Below are 18,563 nucleotides of genomic sequence, written 5' to 3' on the forward strand. Positions count from 1 at the left end.
CAAAAGCCTATGGGCACCCAACTCAAGAGGAGTTAAAAGCTTTCTAAATGTCTATTTAAGAGACTGGATTAGGAAAGAGTTGAGGAGGAAGATTAACTGTGGTCGTTAACACCCCTGTCATTAACAAGCCACATACAGAGAACACAAACTTTATTAATAGAGAGGAGTGTGGAAAGAGGAAATGGTTCTCCCTTGGCTAGCAGAAGCTCCAGTTCATGATCCTTCAAAAATCAGGCCAAGGCACTGCTTCAACCAGTCACAGAATTATTCTGGGGGCAAAGTATCCTATTTGTTGATTATCTAAGCCTCCCACTCCAGGGAGCAAGGGAGTAAAGAGCCTTTTGTTCTTTTAGATTAAAACATCTACATTATAAATGGAGATAAAGGGTGCCTTATAAATTTCATTTGACTGTACTGTCCTCCAAGCTCTGAATGCCATTAAAAAATATAAATGAATGTGTGCTATAGCAATTCTCAGAACTGCTCAAAGCGTTAAGTCTGGTTCTTTGGTATATTTACGACTAACACACAAATTCTTGATAACTCATTACCAGATCACAATTCCACAAAATAATAATTTTACATGAGATTTTTCTTTTTCCTTTATTCAAATCTACTGAATTTCTTCTCCCAAGTGTCCATCTTCTCTAAATTTAGTTAGGGCACACCTAAACCCATCGCTGGACAAGAGGTTAGATAGTCAATTGTTCCAAGATTCATGAGAAAGTAGAATTTGTATCACTATGGGCAAATGTCTTCCAGATGGTGCTTCCAACAACTCTATCCTTGGAATGTACTGAATTCATCTCAAAGCACCACAGTCTCTAGTGAGTGTTAATCTCACACCCATTCCTCTCTATTAATTAAATGTGATGAAGCATGAACTAGTAGATCTTGTCACCTTTCATGAAGAACCTAGCAATTTCATCATAAATCTTAAGAAAAATGACTAAGAGCAACGTTTGAGTAGATTACCACGAATCTTAGATTTTTACATACCACTTTGGCAATTCATGTTCACAAAATATGGAAGGGTTAAAAGAGAACTGAAGTATCCACACCAAATAAAATTATGGCCATAGAGCAGTTTCTAAACAGCCATAAAATTAAGACTCACACTTATCTAGCTTGTACAGATTTTGGCCATCAGCAGTTTAAGGGTTACAAGGGCCCCTTCAGGTCATTTCAACAAAACCTCTATTTGAAGGAAGAGCTTCTACTATGGCAAACAATTTACATTCTAACGTAGTCTTAGTTTTGCAAAGACATTCAAGAGTCATAAAAATTAATTTGCATAACCAAACTAAAATCTCTTAACTGTTGAGATGGTATTAGACTTTAAATCAATATGCTAAAACCTGATTAATACATCCTGACAAAAAAAGGAGTTTTTATATAATTGGAATAAGAAAGATATCTCAGATTGTAAAACTTCAGGAGTAAAAGAGAGCATTCCTTCAACATATGGCATAGTTTTGTGCTCTGCCATTACCTTGGTGTATTAGCAACATGAATTATATTGAAGTCATAGCCTACAATTTAGATAAATAAAATCAAGCCAGTATTGAACTTTTTCCCATCCCATACAACGGTATCCTTGGCAGCTCCTTGGCCATCTATTATGATCCTGACCAATTTCTCTCTGTGGCAATTTAAAAGCTGTAAAAAAAATACATAATGGGTGGTGACAGGAGAAACAAACCTACACCAGAAATTATTGAACCTTGTACGTCTCTGCAAGCGTCTCTATTGACATTTAAGTGTGAGTTACTATGCCACAATATCATAAAAGTGTGCTCTACACTTCAGATATCTTGATAGTTAAATGCAAAGAAAGGCCATCAGATAAACAGCTAAAGGGATGGCCAATCTCAGACCACCCAGCTCTTCCACTGAGCACTCTGACACATTGCTTATGCCAAATAAGATGTTTCTCTCTTTTTGTCTAGCTTCCAACCATCATCCCAATTTAGATCCGATGCCAAAAGGATGATACAGTAATACTGATCCTTGCTCTAAAATTGGTTATGGGACATTTATTGAGGGCCAAATAGGTGTCAAGCATTGCATAAGCAGTGAGCCTAGCCCAGTCTTCAACTTAAGGACTAAGGATTTTAAGATTCTCCTTAGTTAAGTCAGCACTGGTTAGCACCATCCCCAAAGGTTATTACAAAAAAGCTACTAAAGGGGTAACTAGTTAACAGTGGCAATATCAGGACTAGGAATAAGGAGATGTGGGTCCTATCCCAACTAGATCACTGAAAGGTTGAACTGGACAGTTCACTTAACTTTAAGGGTGCTAGCTATTTGCCCTACTTATCTCATAGGTCTGCTGTGGGGGTAAAAAAACTAAATACTTTTAAAAATATAAAGCAGGGGCTTCCCTGGTGGTGCAGTGGTTAAGAATCCGCCTGCCAATGCAGGGGACCCAGGTTCGAGCCCTGCTCCGGGAAGATCCCACATGCCGCGGAGCAACTAAGCCCATGCACCACAACTACTGAGCCTGCGCTCTAGAGCCTGTGAGCCACAACTACTGAATCCCGTGCACCCTAGAACCCATGCTCTGCAGCAAGAGAAGCCACCGCAATGAGAAGCCCGTGCACCGCAACGAAGAGTAGTCCCCGCTCGCCGCAACTAGAGAGAAAAGCCCGCGTGCAGCAACGAAGACCCAACACAGCCATAAATAAATAAATAAATTTATTTTAAAAATATATATAAAAAGCAGGGAAGTTAATAGTAGATGAAGTTAAAAATAATGAACACGTAGTTAAAAATAATGAACACGTTGGTGTTTCCTCCTCTTCTATTTTCTGGAACAGTTTGTGTAGAATTTGATATTATTTCTTCCGTAGAAGTTGGGAAATTCAACTGTGAAGCCATCTAGACCTGGAGTTTTCTTTGTGGGGAGGGTGTTAACTACAAATTCCATTATCCTTGATACACATAGGGCTAGTGAGGTTCTGAATTTTTTCTGAAGTGAGCTTTGGTAGTTTGTCTTTCAAGGAAGCCATTCATTTTACCTTAGACATTGAATGTATTGGCATAGTTGTTCATAATACTCCCTTATTACCCTTCCACTGTCTGCAGGATCAGTAGTGATAGCCCTTCTCTTATTCCTGATATTAGTAATTTGTGACGTTTTCCCCTGATCAGACTTGCTCGTTAATTTTATTTATCATCTCAAAAAACCAACTTTCAGTTTCATTGATTTTTCTCTACTGGTTTTTCTTATACTTCATCAACTACTTACTGCTTTTACCTTCACTACTTCCTTTCTTCTGCTTACTTTGGGCTTAATTTGCTTCTTCTTTTTTTAATTCAATAAATTTGACACGTAACACTGTAAGTTTAAGGTATAGAGTATGTTACTTTGATACATTTGTGTATTGTAATATGGTGGACAATGTAGTGATATTTATGTTACATAACTGCAGTACAACATTATTGTCCATATTCACTATACCATGCATTAGGTCTTTAGGGTTATTTACTACTTGTTACAAGTAGTAAACACCATCACTCTTATCCCTTCTTTTTCTAGGTTCTTAAGATAGAAACAGACTCTAGATCTTTCTGCCTTTTTAATTAAAGCATTTAATACTATAAATTTTCATCTAAGCACTGCCTTGGCTATATCCACAAATTTTGACGTTATCATTTTTTTTTGACGTTATCATTTTTATTCAGTTCAAAGTATTTTCTAATTTTCTGTGTGTGATCTCTTCTTTGATCCATGGTTTACTTAGAAGTGTGTTTAGTTCAAATATCTGGGGATCTTCCAGATGTCTTTCAGTTACTGATTTCTAATTTAATTCCATTATGGCCAGAAAACATACTTGTATGATCAAATCCTTTTAATTTTGAGATTTGTTTTATGACAGAAGATGGTCTGTCTTGGTAAATGTTCCCGTGCACTTGAAAAAAAATGTGTATTCTGCTACTGTTGGATGGAATATCCTATGAATGTCAATTACATCAGCCTGGTTGATAGTGTTGTTCAAGTCTATTCCGTACTGACTTTCTGTCTACTTGTTCTATTAATTACTGAAAAGGAGTGTTGAAATCTTCAATATAATTGCAGATATCTACTATTTCCGTTCTATTGTTTTTTTAATTAAAAGAGGGTGTTGAAGTCTCCAGCATAATTGCAGATGTCTATTATTTAGTTCTATTGTTTTTTTCTTTCTTGTACTTTGACACTTATTATTAGTTGTGTAGAATTATTGTGTCCTCTTTTTTTTTTTTATTGTGTCCTCTTGATGAGTTGATCCTTTTATCATCTAACCTAGTGTTAGCTATTTGCCCTACCTACCTCATGTCTATTACGGAAAAAGAACAAGAAAACACTCGAGAATATACAGGAAACAGAAGGTAAAATGTTGGATGTTAAAAATAACTTTAATGAATTTGCTTACTATCTGTAAGTTTCACCTATGCTTGTCTCTAACTACACATATGAGGTTTGCCTATGTTTCATCAGATTCCTAGACATAATTTATTGTGAAATACTGAACAAATTAGCAGTATATTACCCTCCACAACTCCCTGTGAGGTAGTAAGTGAGCCTTACTAATTTAGGGATGAGAAACAAGGCACAAGGATTTGCCTCAGAAACCAAACTTAAGATAGATTTCCCAGCCTATTGGCTGATCTCTTTAGCAGAGGGCATTTTATTCCAACATAATTATGCCTGCTGGCTCAGATATGAACTTGCTTTATTCTAAGAATTGTAGATTACAATCAGAGAAATACTTGAATTCAATTTGATTCCTCCTCTCCATGGAAGAAATAAATAATGAGTGTGTTATGAAACTTGATCTTAAAGTAGTCCTTTCAGTGACACCATCTCAATCCTATGCTTTCTGGTGTCCTTCCTAGCAATGAAACACAATGGAACAGGCACTTAGTAAGTCTAAAGAATAAGACTGCATGTTGGGACTTCCCTGGTGGTCCAGTGGTTAAGAATCCGCACTTCCACTGCAGGGGGCACGGGTTCGATCCCTGGTCAGGAAACTAAGATCCGGCATGCCAATTGGTTTAAAAAAAAAAAAAGGACTGCATGTGAAAAATTTTAAAACTAGGTCCATGACCTATTTTCAGTTAGAAAAATCTGTCAGTGCTATTTTCTTTTCTTAAAATTCTGCTTACTCCCCTCTCTTTAAAAATAATTTTAAATTGAGGTATAATTGATTGTAAGTGTTTAAATTTGATGAACTATTCTTACTGGATAGGAAATCCAGACTACACAGTCCACAGCCTCATTAGAAAGAGTGAAAAGTGGCCCAGCTAGTCCATTACATTCTTTTTAGAAAATCACACACAATTAACAAGTACAGTTTGTCATCCTGCGTTAACATCCTGAGAAGTTGACAAGCAGCCAACGAAGTCTTCTGTCCCTCAAGTCCTAGGCAAAACCACCAGTGGACTACATTGGCCCAAAATATAAGAATGAGTTCTTGATTTGCATTTAAAATTAACTTCAAAAATAAACTCCAAGACAATTTAGGAGTCACTTCATAAAAGTCCTAGGTCCAGAAGGCTATTAGTTCTCACCTATCCAATTTCTTCCATGTAAGAAACTAAGGACTGGGACTTCCCTGGTGGCACAGTGGTTAAGAATCCACCTGCCAATGCAGGGGACTCGGGTTTGAGCCCTGGTCCGGGAAGATCCCACATGCCACAGAGCGTCTAAGCCCATGCGCCACAACTACTGAGCCTGCGCTCTAGAGCCTGCGAGCCACAAGTACTGAAGCCTGCACACCGGAACGAGAAGCCACCGCAATGAGAAGCCCACGCACCGCAACAGAGTAGCCCCCGCTCACAACTAGAGAAAGCCCATGTGCAGCAACAAAGACCCAACACAGCCAAAAAAAGAAAAAAAAAGAAAAAAAAAAGAAACTAAGGACTGAAGAGGGCAATTGGCTCACTTGGGTCTCCTGAGCCTTCCCCCGCCCCCCAGCTGCCCCTCATTTTTAAAAATAACCTTTCCTTTTTGAATTAGGTAAAATTTATTTGGATAGGAGTTAGAGAACCAGGGTATAACAGTCTGAATGATGGCCCTCCAAAAGTTATCCATGACCTAATCCCTCAAACCTGTGAATATTACTTTACATGGCAAAAGATGTGATTTAAAGATGTGAAAGGAGAAATTTATCCTGGATTATCAGTGGGCCTTAAGTGCAATCACATGTATCTTTTTAAGAGAGGCAGGAGTTCTGAGACAGACACGCAGAGAAGGCAACATGAAGACAGAGCAGGGAGAGATGAGGCCATAAGCCAAAGAAAACTGACAACCACCAGAGGCTGGAAAGGCAAGAAAGGGACTCTCCCCTAGGGCCTCCGGAATGGGCTCAACACCTTGATTGCAGACTTCTGGCCTCCAGAATTGTGAGAGAATAAATTCCTGTTGTTTGAAGCCACCAGGTTTGTGGTAATTGCAGCCACAGGAAACCAAGACACAGGGGAAATAAAATTTTAAAAATCATAAACCAGACATATATAAAACCAATTACTGATACAAAAAGAATTGTGCTTTAAATGACCCAAAGAATGCCTAAACGCTTTAATCTTTCATTTCAAAGGGTAAGTTGAGGCAATCACAGGATGCAATTTATCTAAAATTATGGCAGATGTGAGAAGATAAATTCAGAAAGATCTAATATTTACACAGCTTCCAACAAGAACAGTGTAGGTCTTCCCCCAAACATGCTATCTGGTAGAGCTCCCGAACAGACTAAACATGGGCAACAGTTGTCACTGTGGGTGTTCTGCCAACACAAGTGTAAAGTTGTCATCAGAAAAGAACACGTGGCTTCGAGTGGCTTACAGAAATCCAACAAATCTGCGTCCTGGACTCTGCACAAGCCAACTCTTCTCAGGATGACCTGGACTCCTTCCCATTAGTACGATGATCAGCTAAAGCCATCCTCTACAAGGAGGGAAGGAAAATCAAAGTTTATGTCAGGGAAAAAAAGACAACTGCCCAGAGTCCAAGTTCATAGATAACAATGTGTAAATATCAGCCATACTAAGTCAGTTGTGATATCTCACACTGTAATTTATTGCTTTTTAAATCAACATCCAGAGCATTTAGGCCCAGTTTCACATAAGGTAAACGGAAATAAAAATAGACCAAGTAAAAGGACAAGAAAAAATGCTTTACCAGGGGATGTTAAATGGGCTATTTCAATAAGATATATAAATCATGCTATATGGTAGAATAAAATACCTTGATAAAAGCAAAAAATAGTAGTCTTCCTTGGAAACCTTTGTACCCTGGATACCTTTCTCTCTTTTCCAGAGGTACTGTCAAGGGCAGTGAAAATCACCAGAACTTCCCTAGATAATATAAAAATCCAGTCACTTCAGAGGTATGTTCTTTCTTTCTCTTTCCCCAGTTATCATCTTGCTCACCTCCTGCCCAGACAGAAGCTTTCTACTTACTGTATTTCAGACAGACCAGCGAAGATGTGTTATTTTCCCTTTTAGTGAATAATATTTCATGTTTGGATGCAATAAGATGCTTCTAAATTCTAAGTGCAAGTGCCTGAAATTTAATTTTTGTAACAAAGGCTCAGCATTTTATATTGTTAACAGAGAGGAACAAATTAACAACCAAACCAAGTTCTCCAAAGGCAAGAAATAAGTCTAAACTTAGGATTTTCAATGTGATAGTCTCAGAATTTCAATGAAAAATTACCCACCAGAAAGAAATGTTTATCAGACCTATTAACTGTGACACTGTAAGGGAAGTTACAATAAAACAAACAACTTTTATTTGCACACCACAGTAAACCAAAAAGTCTAGCTTCAAGTCCTGAAATTTTTCAGATTAAAATATACCATTAAAAACATCAAATAAGGGGTCACTGATTACAGCCAAGTAGGTGGGGCTGGAAATGAGATGAATCTACTCGGAGTAATCTAGGGTGGCATGATTTGGTTACCTATTTTCCAGTCAGTATTTCTTTTCCCCCAGTGTACAAGTCTCTACACAGCTGAAAAATCAGATCAGCAGAAATCGACCTGTGTTTTTAAGAAAATGAAATAGAGGAATATAGATGAGAAAATGTCAGAGAGGGGCTTCCCTGGTGGCGCAGTGGTTGAGAATCCGCCTGCCTATGCAGGGGACATGGGTTCAATCCCTGGTCCGGGAAGATCCCACATGCCCAGAGCAACTAAGCCCGTGCTCCACAACTACTGAGCCTGTGCTCTAAAGCCCATGAGCCACAACTACTGAAGCCTGCGTGCCTAGAGCTCATGCTCCGCGACAAGAAAAGCCCCCACAATGAGAAGCCCACGCACTGCAACGGAAGAGTAGCCTCCGCTCACCGCAACTACAGAAAGCCCACGTGCAGCAACAAAGACCCAACACAGCCAAAAATAAATAAATAAAATAAATTTTATTAAAAAAAAAGAAAATGTCAGAGTGCTTTGCACATTTATTTGCATAATGAAACTTTAAAGGAAACAGGATTAAGTCAAATGAGAATGTAATAAGCACCTGAAGCAAAGTCTACCTTCTTCAAAAACATATTTGCCATTATTTTAGGAAGCCAAACAAACACAAGATGTAATCAACGTTCAAACTGCAAGAAATGGCAAAAACCTTAATGAAATTTTCCTTTTATCCAATCAAACAATGATCATGCTATATCTGAAGACATAATCATGAGGATTTAGTGATCCATTTACCAAAGGACACTTCCTGAACACTTCACCCATCTTCTCCCTCTAAATTCCAATTGGCAAAATAAAAGATTTTGTCAAGATAATCAACTCTACCATCTGTCATTTCAGTCAATGGTTTTCAAGTGGAGATTTTGCACCCCTCCCTCCCAGGACATTTGGTGACATTTTGATTGTCACAAGTGGCGGTGTGGGGGGAGGTGAGATGCATTTATCAGGCTCAAAATATCAATAGTGCTGAGCTTGAGAAACCCTGTAGTAGATCAAGATTGTATTCCTTTCAGACCTAAATAAATTAGGGACAGATACCCTTAATCTATTTCACTTTAGTTCTTATAAACTAAGTAGCTGCATTATTAGCATACCTACGAATAGTTTAGAAGCAAATACAAAATAGGTTTTCCTTTTGCAAGTGCCAGAGAACACGAAAATCTCTCCTCTGGTTCACGATAAGCTCATCTAAAATCATCTTCCTTTTGTACAATGTCAGAAAGGTCTCTACTCATAAGAGAACTTCATATGTATTTGAACTTATTACAGTATTTAAACATTTTTCCCTTGACACTAAATAAATCAGTAAATATTAGTACAGTATAGACTCTGATATAGCCAATATGCAATGAAAATTTCTGTTTTACTAAAATACACTCGACTGATACGAATGGGCATTACTAACAAGATATGAACTGCATATAAAATACTTTGAAGGAAATATAATCAAAAGGCAAAAATATAACCCAGGTGATGAATGTGTCCTCCTGTCTCCAACACCCTAAGTATCATCCTCCTTAAGCAACTTCCTTTTTATCCAAATCCAGATATCCTCAATAGAACAGCAGAAAGGGCTTAGGAGATCTGTAATGGTGTAAAGAAAGAGATATATATGGAGAGAAAAGTTCCACAGAGAAGAGCCTAAGATAAAGGCACTGGGGACATGGACAATACTTGCAAAGCATTTAGCATAATGCCTAGCAGGTATCAATACTAAGTACTCAAAAAAAGCTACCTTTTTTAAATTTGTATTTTTAAACAGAGGATCACCTTAGTTCTTAACTGAAAAATAGAACTTTTTTGAGGTGTAAGGAGGTGTTGAGAAGTACTTGCTTATAACTGAAAACACAAAAACAATTGGCTTTTAAATTTAACTTGAATCACAAATTATTATCCCTGAAAAGATTTAAACATTGGAAATCGGACCTGTCTCCATCCCACTGTATCCCTAGAGGTAACACGCTTTGGTATGTAGCTTTCCAAAACTTTTTCTGTGGATTTACAAATCTCTTTGTCCGTGAAAATATGCATTATTACAATTATGTTGATTTTTCTTCGGTACCTTTCCACAACAATACAAAGAGATTTATCCTATTCGCTGTAACATTTCAAGTCCGTCTTCCTAAAGAAGCGAGTTCTCAAAGTCAAAAGACCTCCCTTGTTGCCCCCCCGCAAAACCTAAACATTGCTGGATGGTGGGATGTACCTACATGGGGAAATAAAGCCAAACTCGAGAACTATAGGAGCAAACTTACAGGTTCCCTACCAGAGAAGTGTGTGGCCTAGAGACCCAAAGGCTTCGTTCAAGTCATTGTGAATAAAATACCCACCCCCTCGCGCCATCGCAGGCAGTGACTCCCCATCCTTGCATCCCCAAATCTAAGACCTCCCTCTTTTGGAGCGCTGATTGGACGGCCAGACCGAGCGCTTTCCGTAAGCTGTCCGCCTACTGGCTCCAGATTTGGTCCATCCATTTAACCGCCCGACTGCCGCATCCCCCATTGGAGTCAAACCGCTGCCTCTTGGAGGAGCCCAACCTACCGCGCGCTTCGTGCTCATTGGCTCAGTGAGCCGCTGCTCAGGAAGAGAAAGCCCGCCTCCCACATACCGATGGCCCAAGGACCGGTCAGTCGGCTGCTAAAGGAGGATCCAATTGGCCTATTCACTCGCCAGTCAAACTCTTCGGCTGCAAAGCTCCACAGAAACTACGGGAATAAAACATCCCGCCCCTGTTCTTCCATTGGTTGGGTGGACCCACCGCTCCCCCTTCACGAGCCCCCACCCCGCGGTCCATTCATTTCACACAATAACGGGGCCAACTGGAGTCGGTTCAAGACCTCGTATGCGTAGGCAAGACTGTCCGCCACTTACCCGGGATCGAGACCGATCACTCACGCTAACGTCTCCCCTGTTCCTCGGTGGTGAGGCCGGACCACAGGCCGCCGCTGCCGCCGCGTTCTGCGTAACGCCAACCGCCCGCCAAAACGGATCCTTCCCTGCGCCTGCGCGACCAATCCTGGGACTGGACCCTTTCCCCGCCCATTACGCCTGCGCAAAAAGGGGCCCAACTCCCGCCACTACGCAGGCGCCTTAGGTTCGCCGCTGTCTCCTGCCCGCCATTTCACGTGTTCCAAGCGCCAGGCGGAACTTCTTAACGCGCCTGCGTAAACTCGCCATTTTACTACACATGCGCTCAGCAGGCAGTCGCTGCCAAAAAAAAAAAAATTGTTACATGCTAACTACTTTTCTGATTCATAGTATCAATCATGGTTTGACAGATGAGCTGAACGTAAAATTCGTAACGTAGAGAATTAAAAAGTTACCTAAATAACCTAAGTGCATTCAAACATGAATGATTGGTTGACTAGCCTATCAGACTAGTTAATAATTATTACTCGGGAACCCATAGACCCCCCCCCCGAGGGGTGGAGACTGCGTAGAACGCCCAAACGGATGACGTTACACAGCACTGCAGTACCAGAGACCAATAGTAGGGGGGGAGCAATTTCAAATATCCAATCAGAGCTACTCAGGGGCGGAGTCTACCAATGCTGAAAGCGAGGAGGCGGGATAAAAGAGCGAGGCCGAAGGTAGGCTGGCAGATACGTTCGGTAGCTTACTTCTTTCTGCTCGTGGACGCCGCCGAGTAAGCATCGTTGACGTCTCCCCCCACCCTCCACTGCCGTTATGTCTAAGTCAGAGGTGAGTAGGACGCTCTCTCCACCTAAATTTTCTTTTTCGCGCCTTCCTGAGTTCAGTAGGGTTCGGCCTGGTTTGGCTGCTTGCCCCAGCCGGTTCAGTAGTTCTTCGGTCTCTGCCAGGGCCTACCCCTCCCTAAGTTGAGGTCGCCATTTTGTCCTCTTCGCCATGAGGCTGCCGTCCTGCAACCCTTAGCTATCACGCAGGCTCGGTCCACCTTGCAAAACTCTTAAGTACATTCAATATGTTTTTTTACCTTGTCTCAGTGGGCGACTTTCTTAAAGAGCATTTATAGTCGATATTGGCGATGTACTCCTCCCTCCTAGTCCTTTTGTTGCGCGTGCGTCGAAGGGAGTGAGGGACGCATGCGCTCGGCGCCTCCCGGCCCACCCAGCACCCAACAAACCTCCCCCAGTGCGGAGAAGCACGTGGCTTGCTGCGACCAGAAGGAACAATAAAGTGTTTCGTACGTTGCTATCTAGTTTTAGTTTTGGTTCTTGTAGCTGGAAGGTGTTTTGCGTTATAGCCCCACTTACCGCTTTTTTTCCCCCTACTCATAGTCACCCAAAGAGCCCGAACAGCTGCGGAAGCTCTTCATCGGAGGTTTGAGCTTTGAAACAACCGATGAGAGTCTGAGGAGCCATTTTGAGCAGTGGGGAACGCTCACAGATTGTGTGGTAAGACTTGAAAGAGACAAAGGACCGTAGAACTCGTTGATTTCTTTGGCTTAGCTTGCTGTATTACCGTCTGAATGTTAATGGGATTATAGTTTCAAGTAAGGTGTGGCTTTAACTGATTAAAAAGCTCCCAATTGATTAGCTTTAGATGGTTAGTGGGAAATTGAAGGGCTTCAGACAAAGGGTTGGTATAAAGTCTCCTACTGCCTTACTTAAGGTAGAAAAGGCAATAGCTTCTGGGGGCTTACCACGTATTAAACATTAAAGGTAATGAGGGATCCAAACACCAAACGCTCCAGAGGCTTCGGGTTTGTCACATATGCCACTGTGGAGGAGGTGGATGCGGCCATGAATGCAAGGCCACACAAGGTGGATGGAAGAGTTGTGGAACCAAAGAGGGCCGTCTCAAGAGAAGTAAGTGATCTTCCCCCCCCCTTCCTTTAGTCATTTGGAAGTGTGCCACTAGGGGGACTTAACATTTAGGGGTGTAACAAACTTAAAATTCTTAACTTGGGGATAGGTTTTGTTAATAGAAGTTAACTTAATTTTTTTCGTGTTAGGATTCTCAAAGACCTGGTGCCCACTTAACTGTGAAAAAGATTTTTGTTGGTGGCATTAAAGAAGACACTGAAGAACATCATCTAAGAGATTATTTTGAACAGTATGGGAAAATTGAAGTGATTGAAATCATGACTGACCGAGGCAGTGGCAAAAAGAGAGGCTTTGCTTTTGTAACCTTTGATGATCATGACTCTGTAGACAAGATTGTCAGTAAGTATCGGGTGGCTGGCATTTGCTAAGGGTTTTGAAATCCATGCTCTATTCTAAATGCTGTGTTGGTGTTTTCTTTATCTCCAAATTTTTTCAGTTCAGAAATACCACACTGTGAATGGCCACAACTGTGAAGTAAGGAAAGCCCTATCTAAGCAAGAGATGGCTAGTGCTTCATCCAGCCAAAGAGGTCAGTTTGTTACTTAATTAAACCTTAAACATAATTTTGAGCAATTCCAATTTGTACAGCCTAACACTTAAAACTCGTCTCTTCAGGTCGAAGTGGTTCTGGAAACTTTGGTGGTGGTCGTGGAGGTGGTTTTGGTGGGAATGACAACTTTGGTCGTGGAGGAAACTTCAGCGGTCGAGGTTTGTGTGGTTATAGTTTACTAATGAGAGTTAATGGTAAAATTATAATTACCCCCAGATGTCTTATCCGAAGTTACATTTTAATCCAGATGTAGGTCTGGCTTCTCACTAACCGGTAGTTAGTCTTGCATACGGAAATAATTTACTGATTTAACGCTTCCTAAAATTTAGACTTAGAAGGGGGTGACTTGTATGCGATCCACATACTTCAAACCTGGTTTTTGTTTGTTTGTTTTAATTCTGCTTTTCTCCAGGTGGCTTTGGTGGCAGCCGCGGTGGTGGTGGATATGGTGGCAGTGGGGATGGCTATAATGGATTCGGTAATGATGGTAAGTTTTGTTTTATTTAAGGAACCACAGATTAAAAGTTTTGGCAACCTTTAGAATAGGCTAATAGAGATTAAAAGTCTAGTGCATGATAAGCTCAATTCTGACCTAATAGCATGTTGTGAGCAGGCCTTTAGCTGTCATGCTATCACAGAATGACTGTTGAATACTTTTGTCTTATTGAGAAGAATTGTATTCTTGTAGGTGGTTATGGAGGAGGCGGCCCTGGTTACTCTGGAGGAAGCAGAGGCTATGGAAGTGGTGGACAGGGTTATGGAAACCAGGGCAGTGGCTATGGCGGGAGTGACAGCTATAACAACGGAGGAGGCGGAGGCGGCTTTGGCGGTGGTAGTGGTAGGTATCCAGTGATCCAAGTACTGGTGCAATAGCTAGATTAGCCTTTTAGTATGGGGACTTGATGCTTTTGTGTGTTACGCTGCATGGTACTTTTTTAATTAACGGGCTTGCAATGCTACCTCCTCCTAGCTTTAAGCTGGGGCCGCCTCACTCCCAAATAGATAGATGGATAAGTGGATAGTGGTGTCTTCAGTTGGAATTAGATTAGATTCTAGCAGGATTTAGTGTCTTAACTCTTGGGGTCTTAGGCACTTTGTTGACGTATCCAGCATGTGTTTGCTGTGCCCCTGAATGGGTAAAGGTCTTCAAGGCAAGAGAATATATTATTTGCTATACCGTCGTGAGTTGGGTAAATTTTTTTTAATTATTGGATTATTCAACTGAATGCCTTGCCCAGGAGGGATAAAATACAAAGATAAACATTGGAGCCACCAGTTTTGGGAGCAAGGCAGATCAAGCAACTTTTTTACTTTGAACACCAGAATTTATCATTTTCCCCGAGTAACAGATAAAGGTCCTCTTTTCCATTCTTAGGAAGCAATTTTGGAGGTGGTGGAAGCTACAACGATTTTGGCAGTTACAACAATCAGTCTTCAAATTTTGGACCCATGAAAGGAGGAAACTTTGGAGGCAGAAGTTCTGGCCCCTATGGTGGTGGAGGCCAATACTTTGCCAAACCCCGAAACCAAGGTATGGTGTATATGTGGTATGGGAGGGCTAAACTAGTACCGTTGAGGAAAATATTAGACCTTTAGGCAGGGCAGGTGCAGGAAAACTGACAATTTAAAATCTTGAGGAAATTTTAAGTGACTGGTAACTTGTAGTTCAGTTAGGAAAATCATGTGAGCCCAAACTTGTGAATTTGAACTTATATAATACAAATATGAAAGCCCCAAATATAAAAAGTATTACCGTTATTATTCATACTCCTAAAGCTTAAGGGAACAAATTTGTTCTTAGGTGGCTATGGTGGTTCCAGCAGCAGCAGTAGCTATGGCAGTGGCAGAAGGTTTTGATTACTGCCAGGTAAGTGAACAGCTTTTTTTGTTTTCACTTAATTTTCTTGTAATTGATAATGAACACAGTAACCCTAATGTAGCTGAGCAGTGAAACATAGTTAACATTATAATTACAGTAAAATTGTGGATATTAAGTTAATATTCAGATCAGCAAAATTTGTGGGAAACAACTTGCTATTGGATTGTAGCCTTGAGTCTTAATATGTTTAGATTAACAACTTTATTCCATATTGTTCAACAGGAAACAAAGCTTAGCAGGAGAGGAGAGCCAGAGAAGTGACAGGGAAGCTACAGGTTACAACAGATTTGTGAACTCAGCCAAGCACAGTGGTGGCAGGGCCTAGCTGCTACAAAGAAGACATGTTTTAGACAATACTCATGTGTATGGGCAAAAAAACTCGAGGACTGTATTTGTGACTAATTGTATAACAGGTTATTTTAGTTTCTGTTCTGTGGAAAGTGTAAAGCATTCCAACAAAGGGTTTTAATGTAGATTTTTTTTTTTTTTTGCACCCATGCTGTTGATTGCTAAATGTAATAGTCTGATCGTGACGCTGAATAAATGTGTCTTTTTTTTAAATGTGCTGTGTAAAGTTAGTCTACTCTGAAGCCATTTTGGTAAACCACCCCAACAGTGTGAAGTTAGTATTCCTTCAGGGTGATGCCAGGTTCCATTCAAAATTTATTTACAACCTGCTTTGGTGGAGAAGCTACTGTCTTCTGAAACCTTGGTGTAGTTGAACTGACAGTTACTGCGTTGTGACCTTGGAGTTCACCGTGAAAAAGGGTCACCCAAGCCAAGTCATGGAGTTTTTTGATTATTAATATATGATTGTTGGCACATCCTATGCAATATATCTAAATTGGATTATGGTACCAGATATAGATGGGAATGAAGCTTGTGTATCATCCATTATCATGTGTAATAAATAAACAATTTAATACCCTCTTGAATGGAATGACAACTGTATGGATTTGGGACTGGCAGAGCTTTGGACCTTCCCTACCCACTACCCCTGATAATGTTGAATGCTTCTATCACAGTTCAAGTTCAAAACTCTGCCAGGGAATAGAAACCAGATGCTGGCTAATGCCACCCCATAAATCCACAAATTAGAAGTTTTGGGGAGACCTTTTTAAACTGACCAGTATCAGTAAGGAATTTACTCTTAACACAAAAACAGGTTTACATTAAAGGAAAACTGCAGTTTTTGTTCCGGTTGGGTGGGTATATATAGGTTTCTGGATTGACACTAGTAATTATCTGTATGGAGATAAAAATTGGGTATGGTGAGGAGCCATGTTATTTACTTTAATTCATGCTAACTGCAGTTTTCCTTTAAATACGGCACAAGATGACACAAACATTCTAAATGTTGGTTGTATAGAAAATGACTTCTAAACCTTTATAACAGTTTACTTAATATCCAATCATTGTTATTTGTACATAGCTTCCTTTGAGCCCTCCCTTTGGTACCCTTAATTTCAGTGCCATTGTACTTAGTAGAATAGAGATTTGTTTATCACTAGGACTGTGTATTCCATCCCATGGGTGTGTTACTTGGAAGTTTGGGGAGGGGGTTGGGTGGGGTTGGGTGGGAGGTGGAGGTGGGTGGGAAAGTGTGGGTAATAGTTCCATGGGCTTGATACTGGCTGAGTTTGCAATGGCAGGTGGAACCTTAACTATTGAGGGAGTTTGCAGATACCTCAGGATTCGTGACAATGCCTTTAAAGATCCAGGAGAGATGTTCAGCTACTAGGAACTGCTAGCAAGTATAGCGCGAATGGCTCCGAGGTCAGACACTCTACAGCTGAGAGTAGACACTTGTGGTATGTGGAGTACAGATAAGCCAGGGGCAGGCCACGGCACGCTCCATGAAAGCTAGGAGGGAGTGAAGTTTCAGTGACCATCGCAAGGAAGGAGGCAGACAAGAGTAAGGCACACCTGACTCTTAGGACTAGCAGTCAGAACCAGGAGAAAAGGTTTTATTGCTATGCTGGTAGGTAAGAACAGATTTTACTTACATCCATATAGCTCTCTAAAATCCAGCTTTCTCTTATATTTTCTTTAATATATTGAGCCAAAACTAGTCCAGTTAAGCTGAACTTGGTTTTTCTGGAAATGAATTGCTTAAGTTGACACCCTACTCTTGGCGGCTCCCAACTGAAGGAAGTCAGCACTTTAATTACTTCTACAGTGATACATTTTTACCCTTTAATTTCTATATTTCCTATCTTTTGACCTATTAACTTAAAACAATGGCTCAAAGTAATATATTAGAATCTTCCCCAGAATGCTGGTGGGAGGGTGGGCGGACCATTAGTTGGGGGGTGGGAGGGCTTAGCCTGAGATGGACCTTGTCTCTGAGAAAAGCTAGTTCTTAAAGGCTGTTTACTTTTTTAGGGAGGAGTGTGCTACCACAGGCTTAGCAACTCTTAAACAAAATTCCAGTTCAAGCTCATGGCTAAAAGGTAGGTTTTTATAAAGTAACAGTGCTTAGTATTCCTAAAGTAAAATGCCAGGCTGTGCCTCAGAACTAAAAAAAGTAAGATCTATTGTTCTATTATCTAACAGACTGTAGCTGGCAAAAAGCTATTAAAGCAATTGGATTCTCGGTAAAGAGAATGGATGTAGTTGTAGAATCTTTCACCTGCTTATGTATATGCTTTTTTCTTTTTTGCAGGACCATCCTTATGAGGACCTTTATCTGAGCCACTGTGCACTTCATTTTCACTGCCATGCAGTAGTCATTAGCTGCTGCGCAGCTTGAATTAATCATTCAGTTTTGTGAATGGACTTTTTAAAAATAAAATGCATTTAACTTGGTTTTAGTTCTTGTTTTCTATGTCGTCTTCATGATGTTTATGGTAAATAACTTGAGATAGTGCATGTTCTTTACTAGGTCAAGTTTGAGAATGGGAAATGCAGGAGTTAATGGTAAACCAGAAGAATTTTACCCTCATTCCTTAGCAGTGTTTCCATGTAGTCACTGTAAGCTGTTTAAAGAAAACTGCATTATACATGTTTCAAGCATAGCCACGTGTTAATTCAGATGGAGGAAGTACTGGGTTTGTTGGAAGTGATTTTAACGCTGTGTATTGCTATTTTTTAAAGTTTGTCCCATCAGCATCCATGGTTTAGTGAAATCAGAGGAACTGGTTTAATTTCACTGCAGGAGTAAATCTTGACCCAGAAGTGAGCTGTTCGCTACTGCTCCTCTTGAACAGGTCTTTTTTGTAGCTCTCCTGGCAAGGGAAAATGGAGTTGTAGTGAAGGCCAGCTGTTGAGTTTGAGTCTCTTCTGAAACTGTGCTTATCTGTTCAGTTCCTGAGGGGCATAGTGGATCTCATCTTGGGTGAATGAACATTTAATTGGTCTATTTCAG

At 40.5% G+C, this 18,563-nt stretch overlaps 2 protein-coding genes across 3 annotated transcripts in view; one reads left to right on the top strand and one right to left on the bottom strand.

Annotated features, from left to right (window-relative positions):
• CBX5 (chromobox 5) overlaps positions 1-11,148 on the bottom strand; it is a 35,310-nt gene extending 24,162 nt beyond the window's left edge. The window contains exon 1 of one of the 2 annotated variants that reach the window (XM_060024910.1): positions 10,831-11,148. The gene's annotated coding sequence lies outside the window, so the exon portion shown is untranslated. The remainder of the gene's footprint in view (positions 1-10,830) is intronic. The other variant, XM_060024907.1, reaches the window with a different exon arrangement.
• Positions 11,149-11,554: 406 nt separating this feature from the next.
• Positions 11,555-16,131, top strand: HNRNPA1 (heterogeneous nuclear ribonucleoprotein A1). The gene is given in 12 exon segments (XM_060024911.2): positions 11,555-11,661; positions 12,219-12,335; positions 12,603-12,749; positions 12,896-13,106; positions 13,204-13,296; positions 13,383-13,475; positions 13,730-13,804; positions 14,006-14,155; positions 14,693-14,848; positions 15,119-15,153; positions 15,156-15,184; positions 15,419-16,131. Coding segments are annotated over 12 exon segments (1,224 nt in total). The 5' UTR covers positions 11,555-11,646; the 3' UTR covers positions 15,522-16,131.
• Positions 16,132-18,563: the final 2,432 nt, after the last annotated feature.

Source organism: Delphinus delphis, chromosome 11 (genome assembly GCF_949987515.2).
Source record: "Delphinus delphis chromosome 11, mDelDel1.2, whole genome shotgun sequence".
NCBI classification, from domain to species: domain Eukaryota; kingdom Metazoa; phylum Chordata; class Mammalia; order Artiodactyla; family Delphinidae; genus Delphinus; species Delphinus delphis.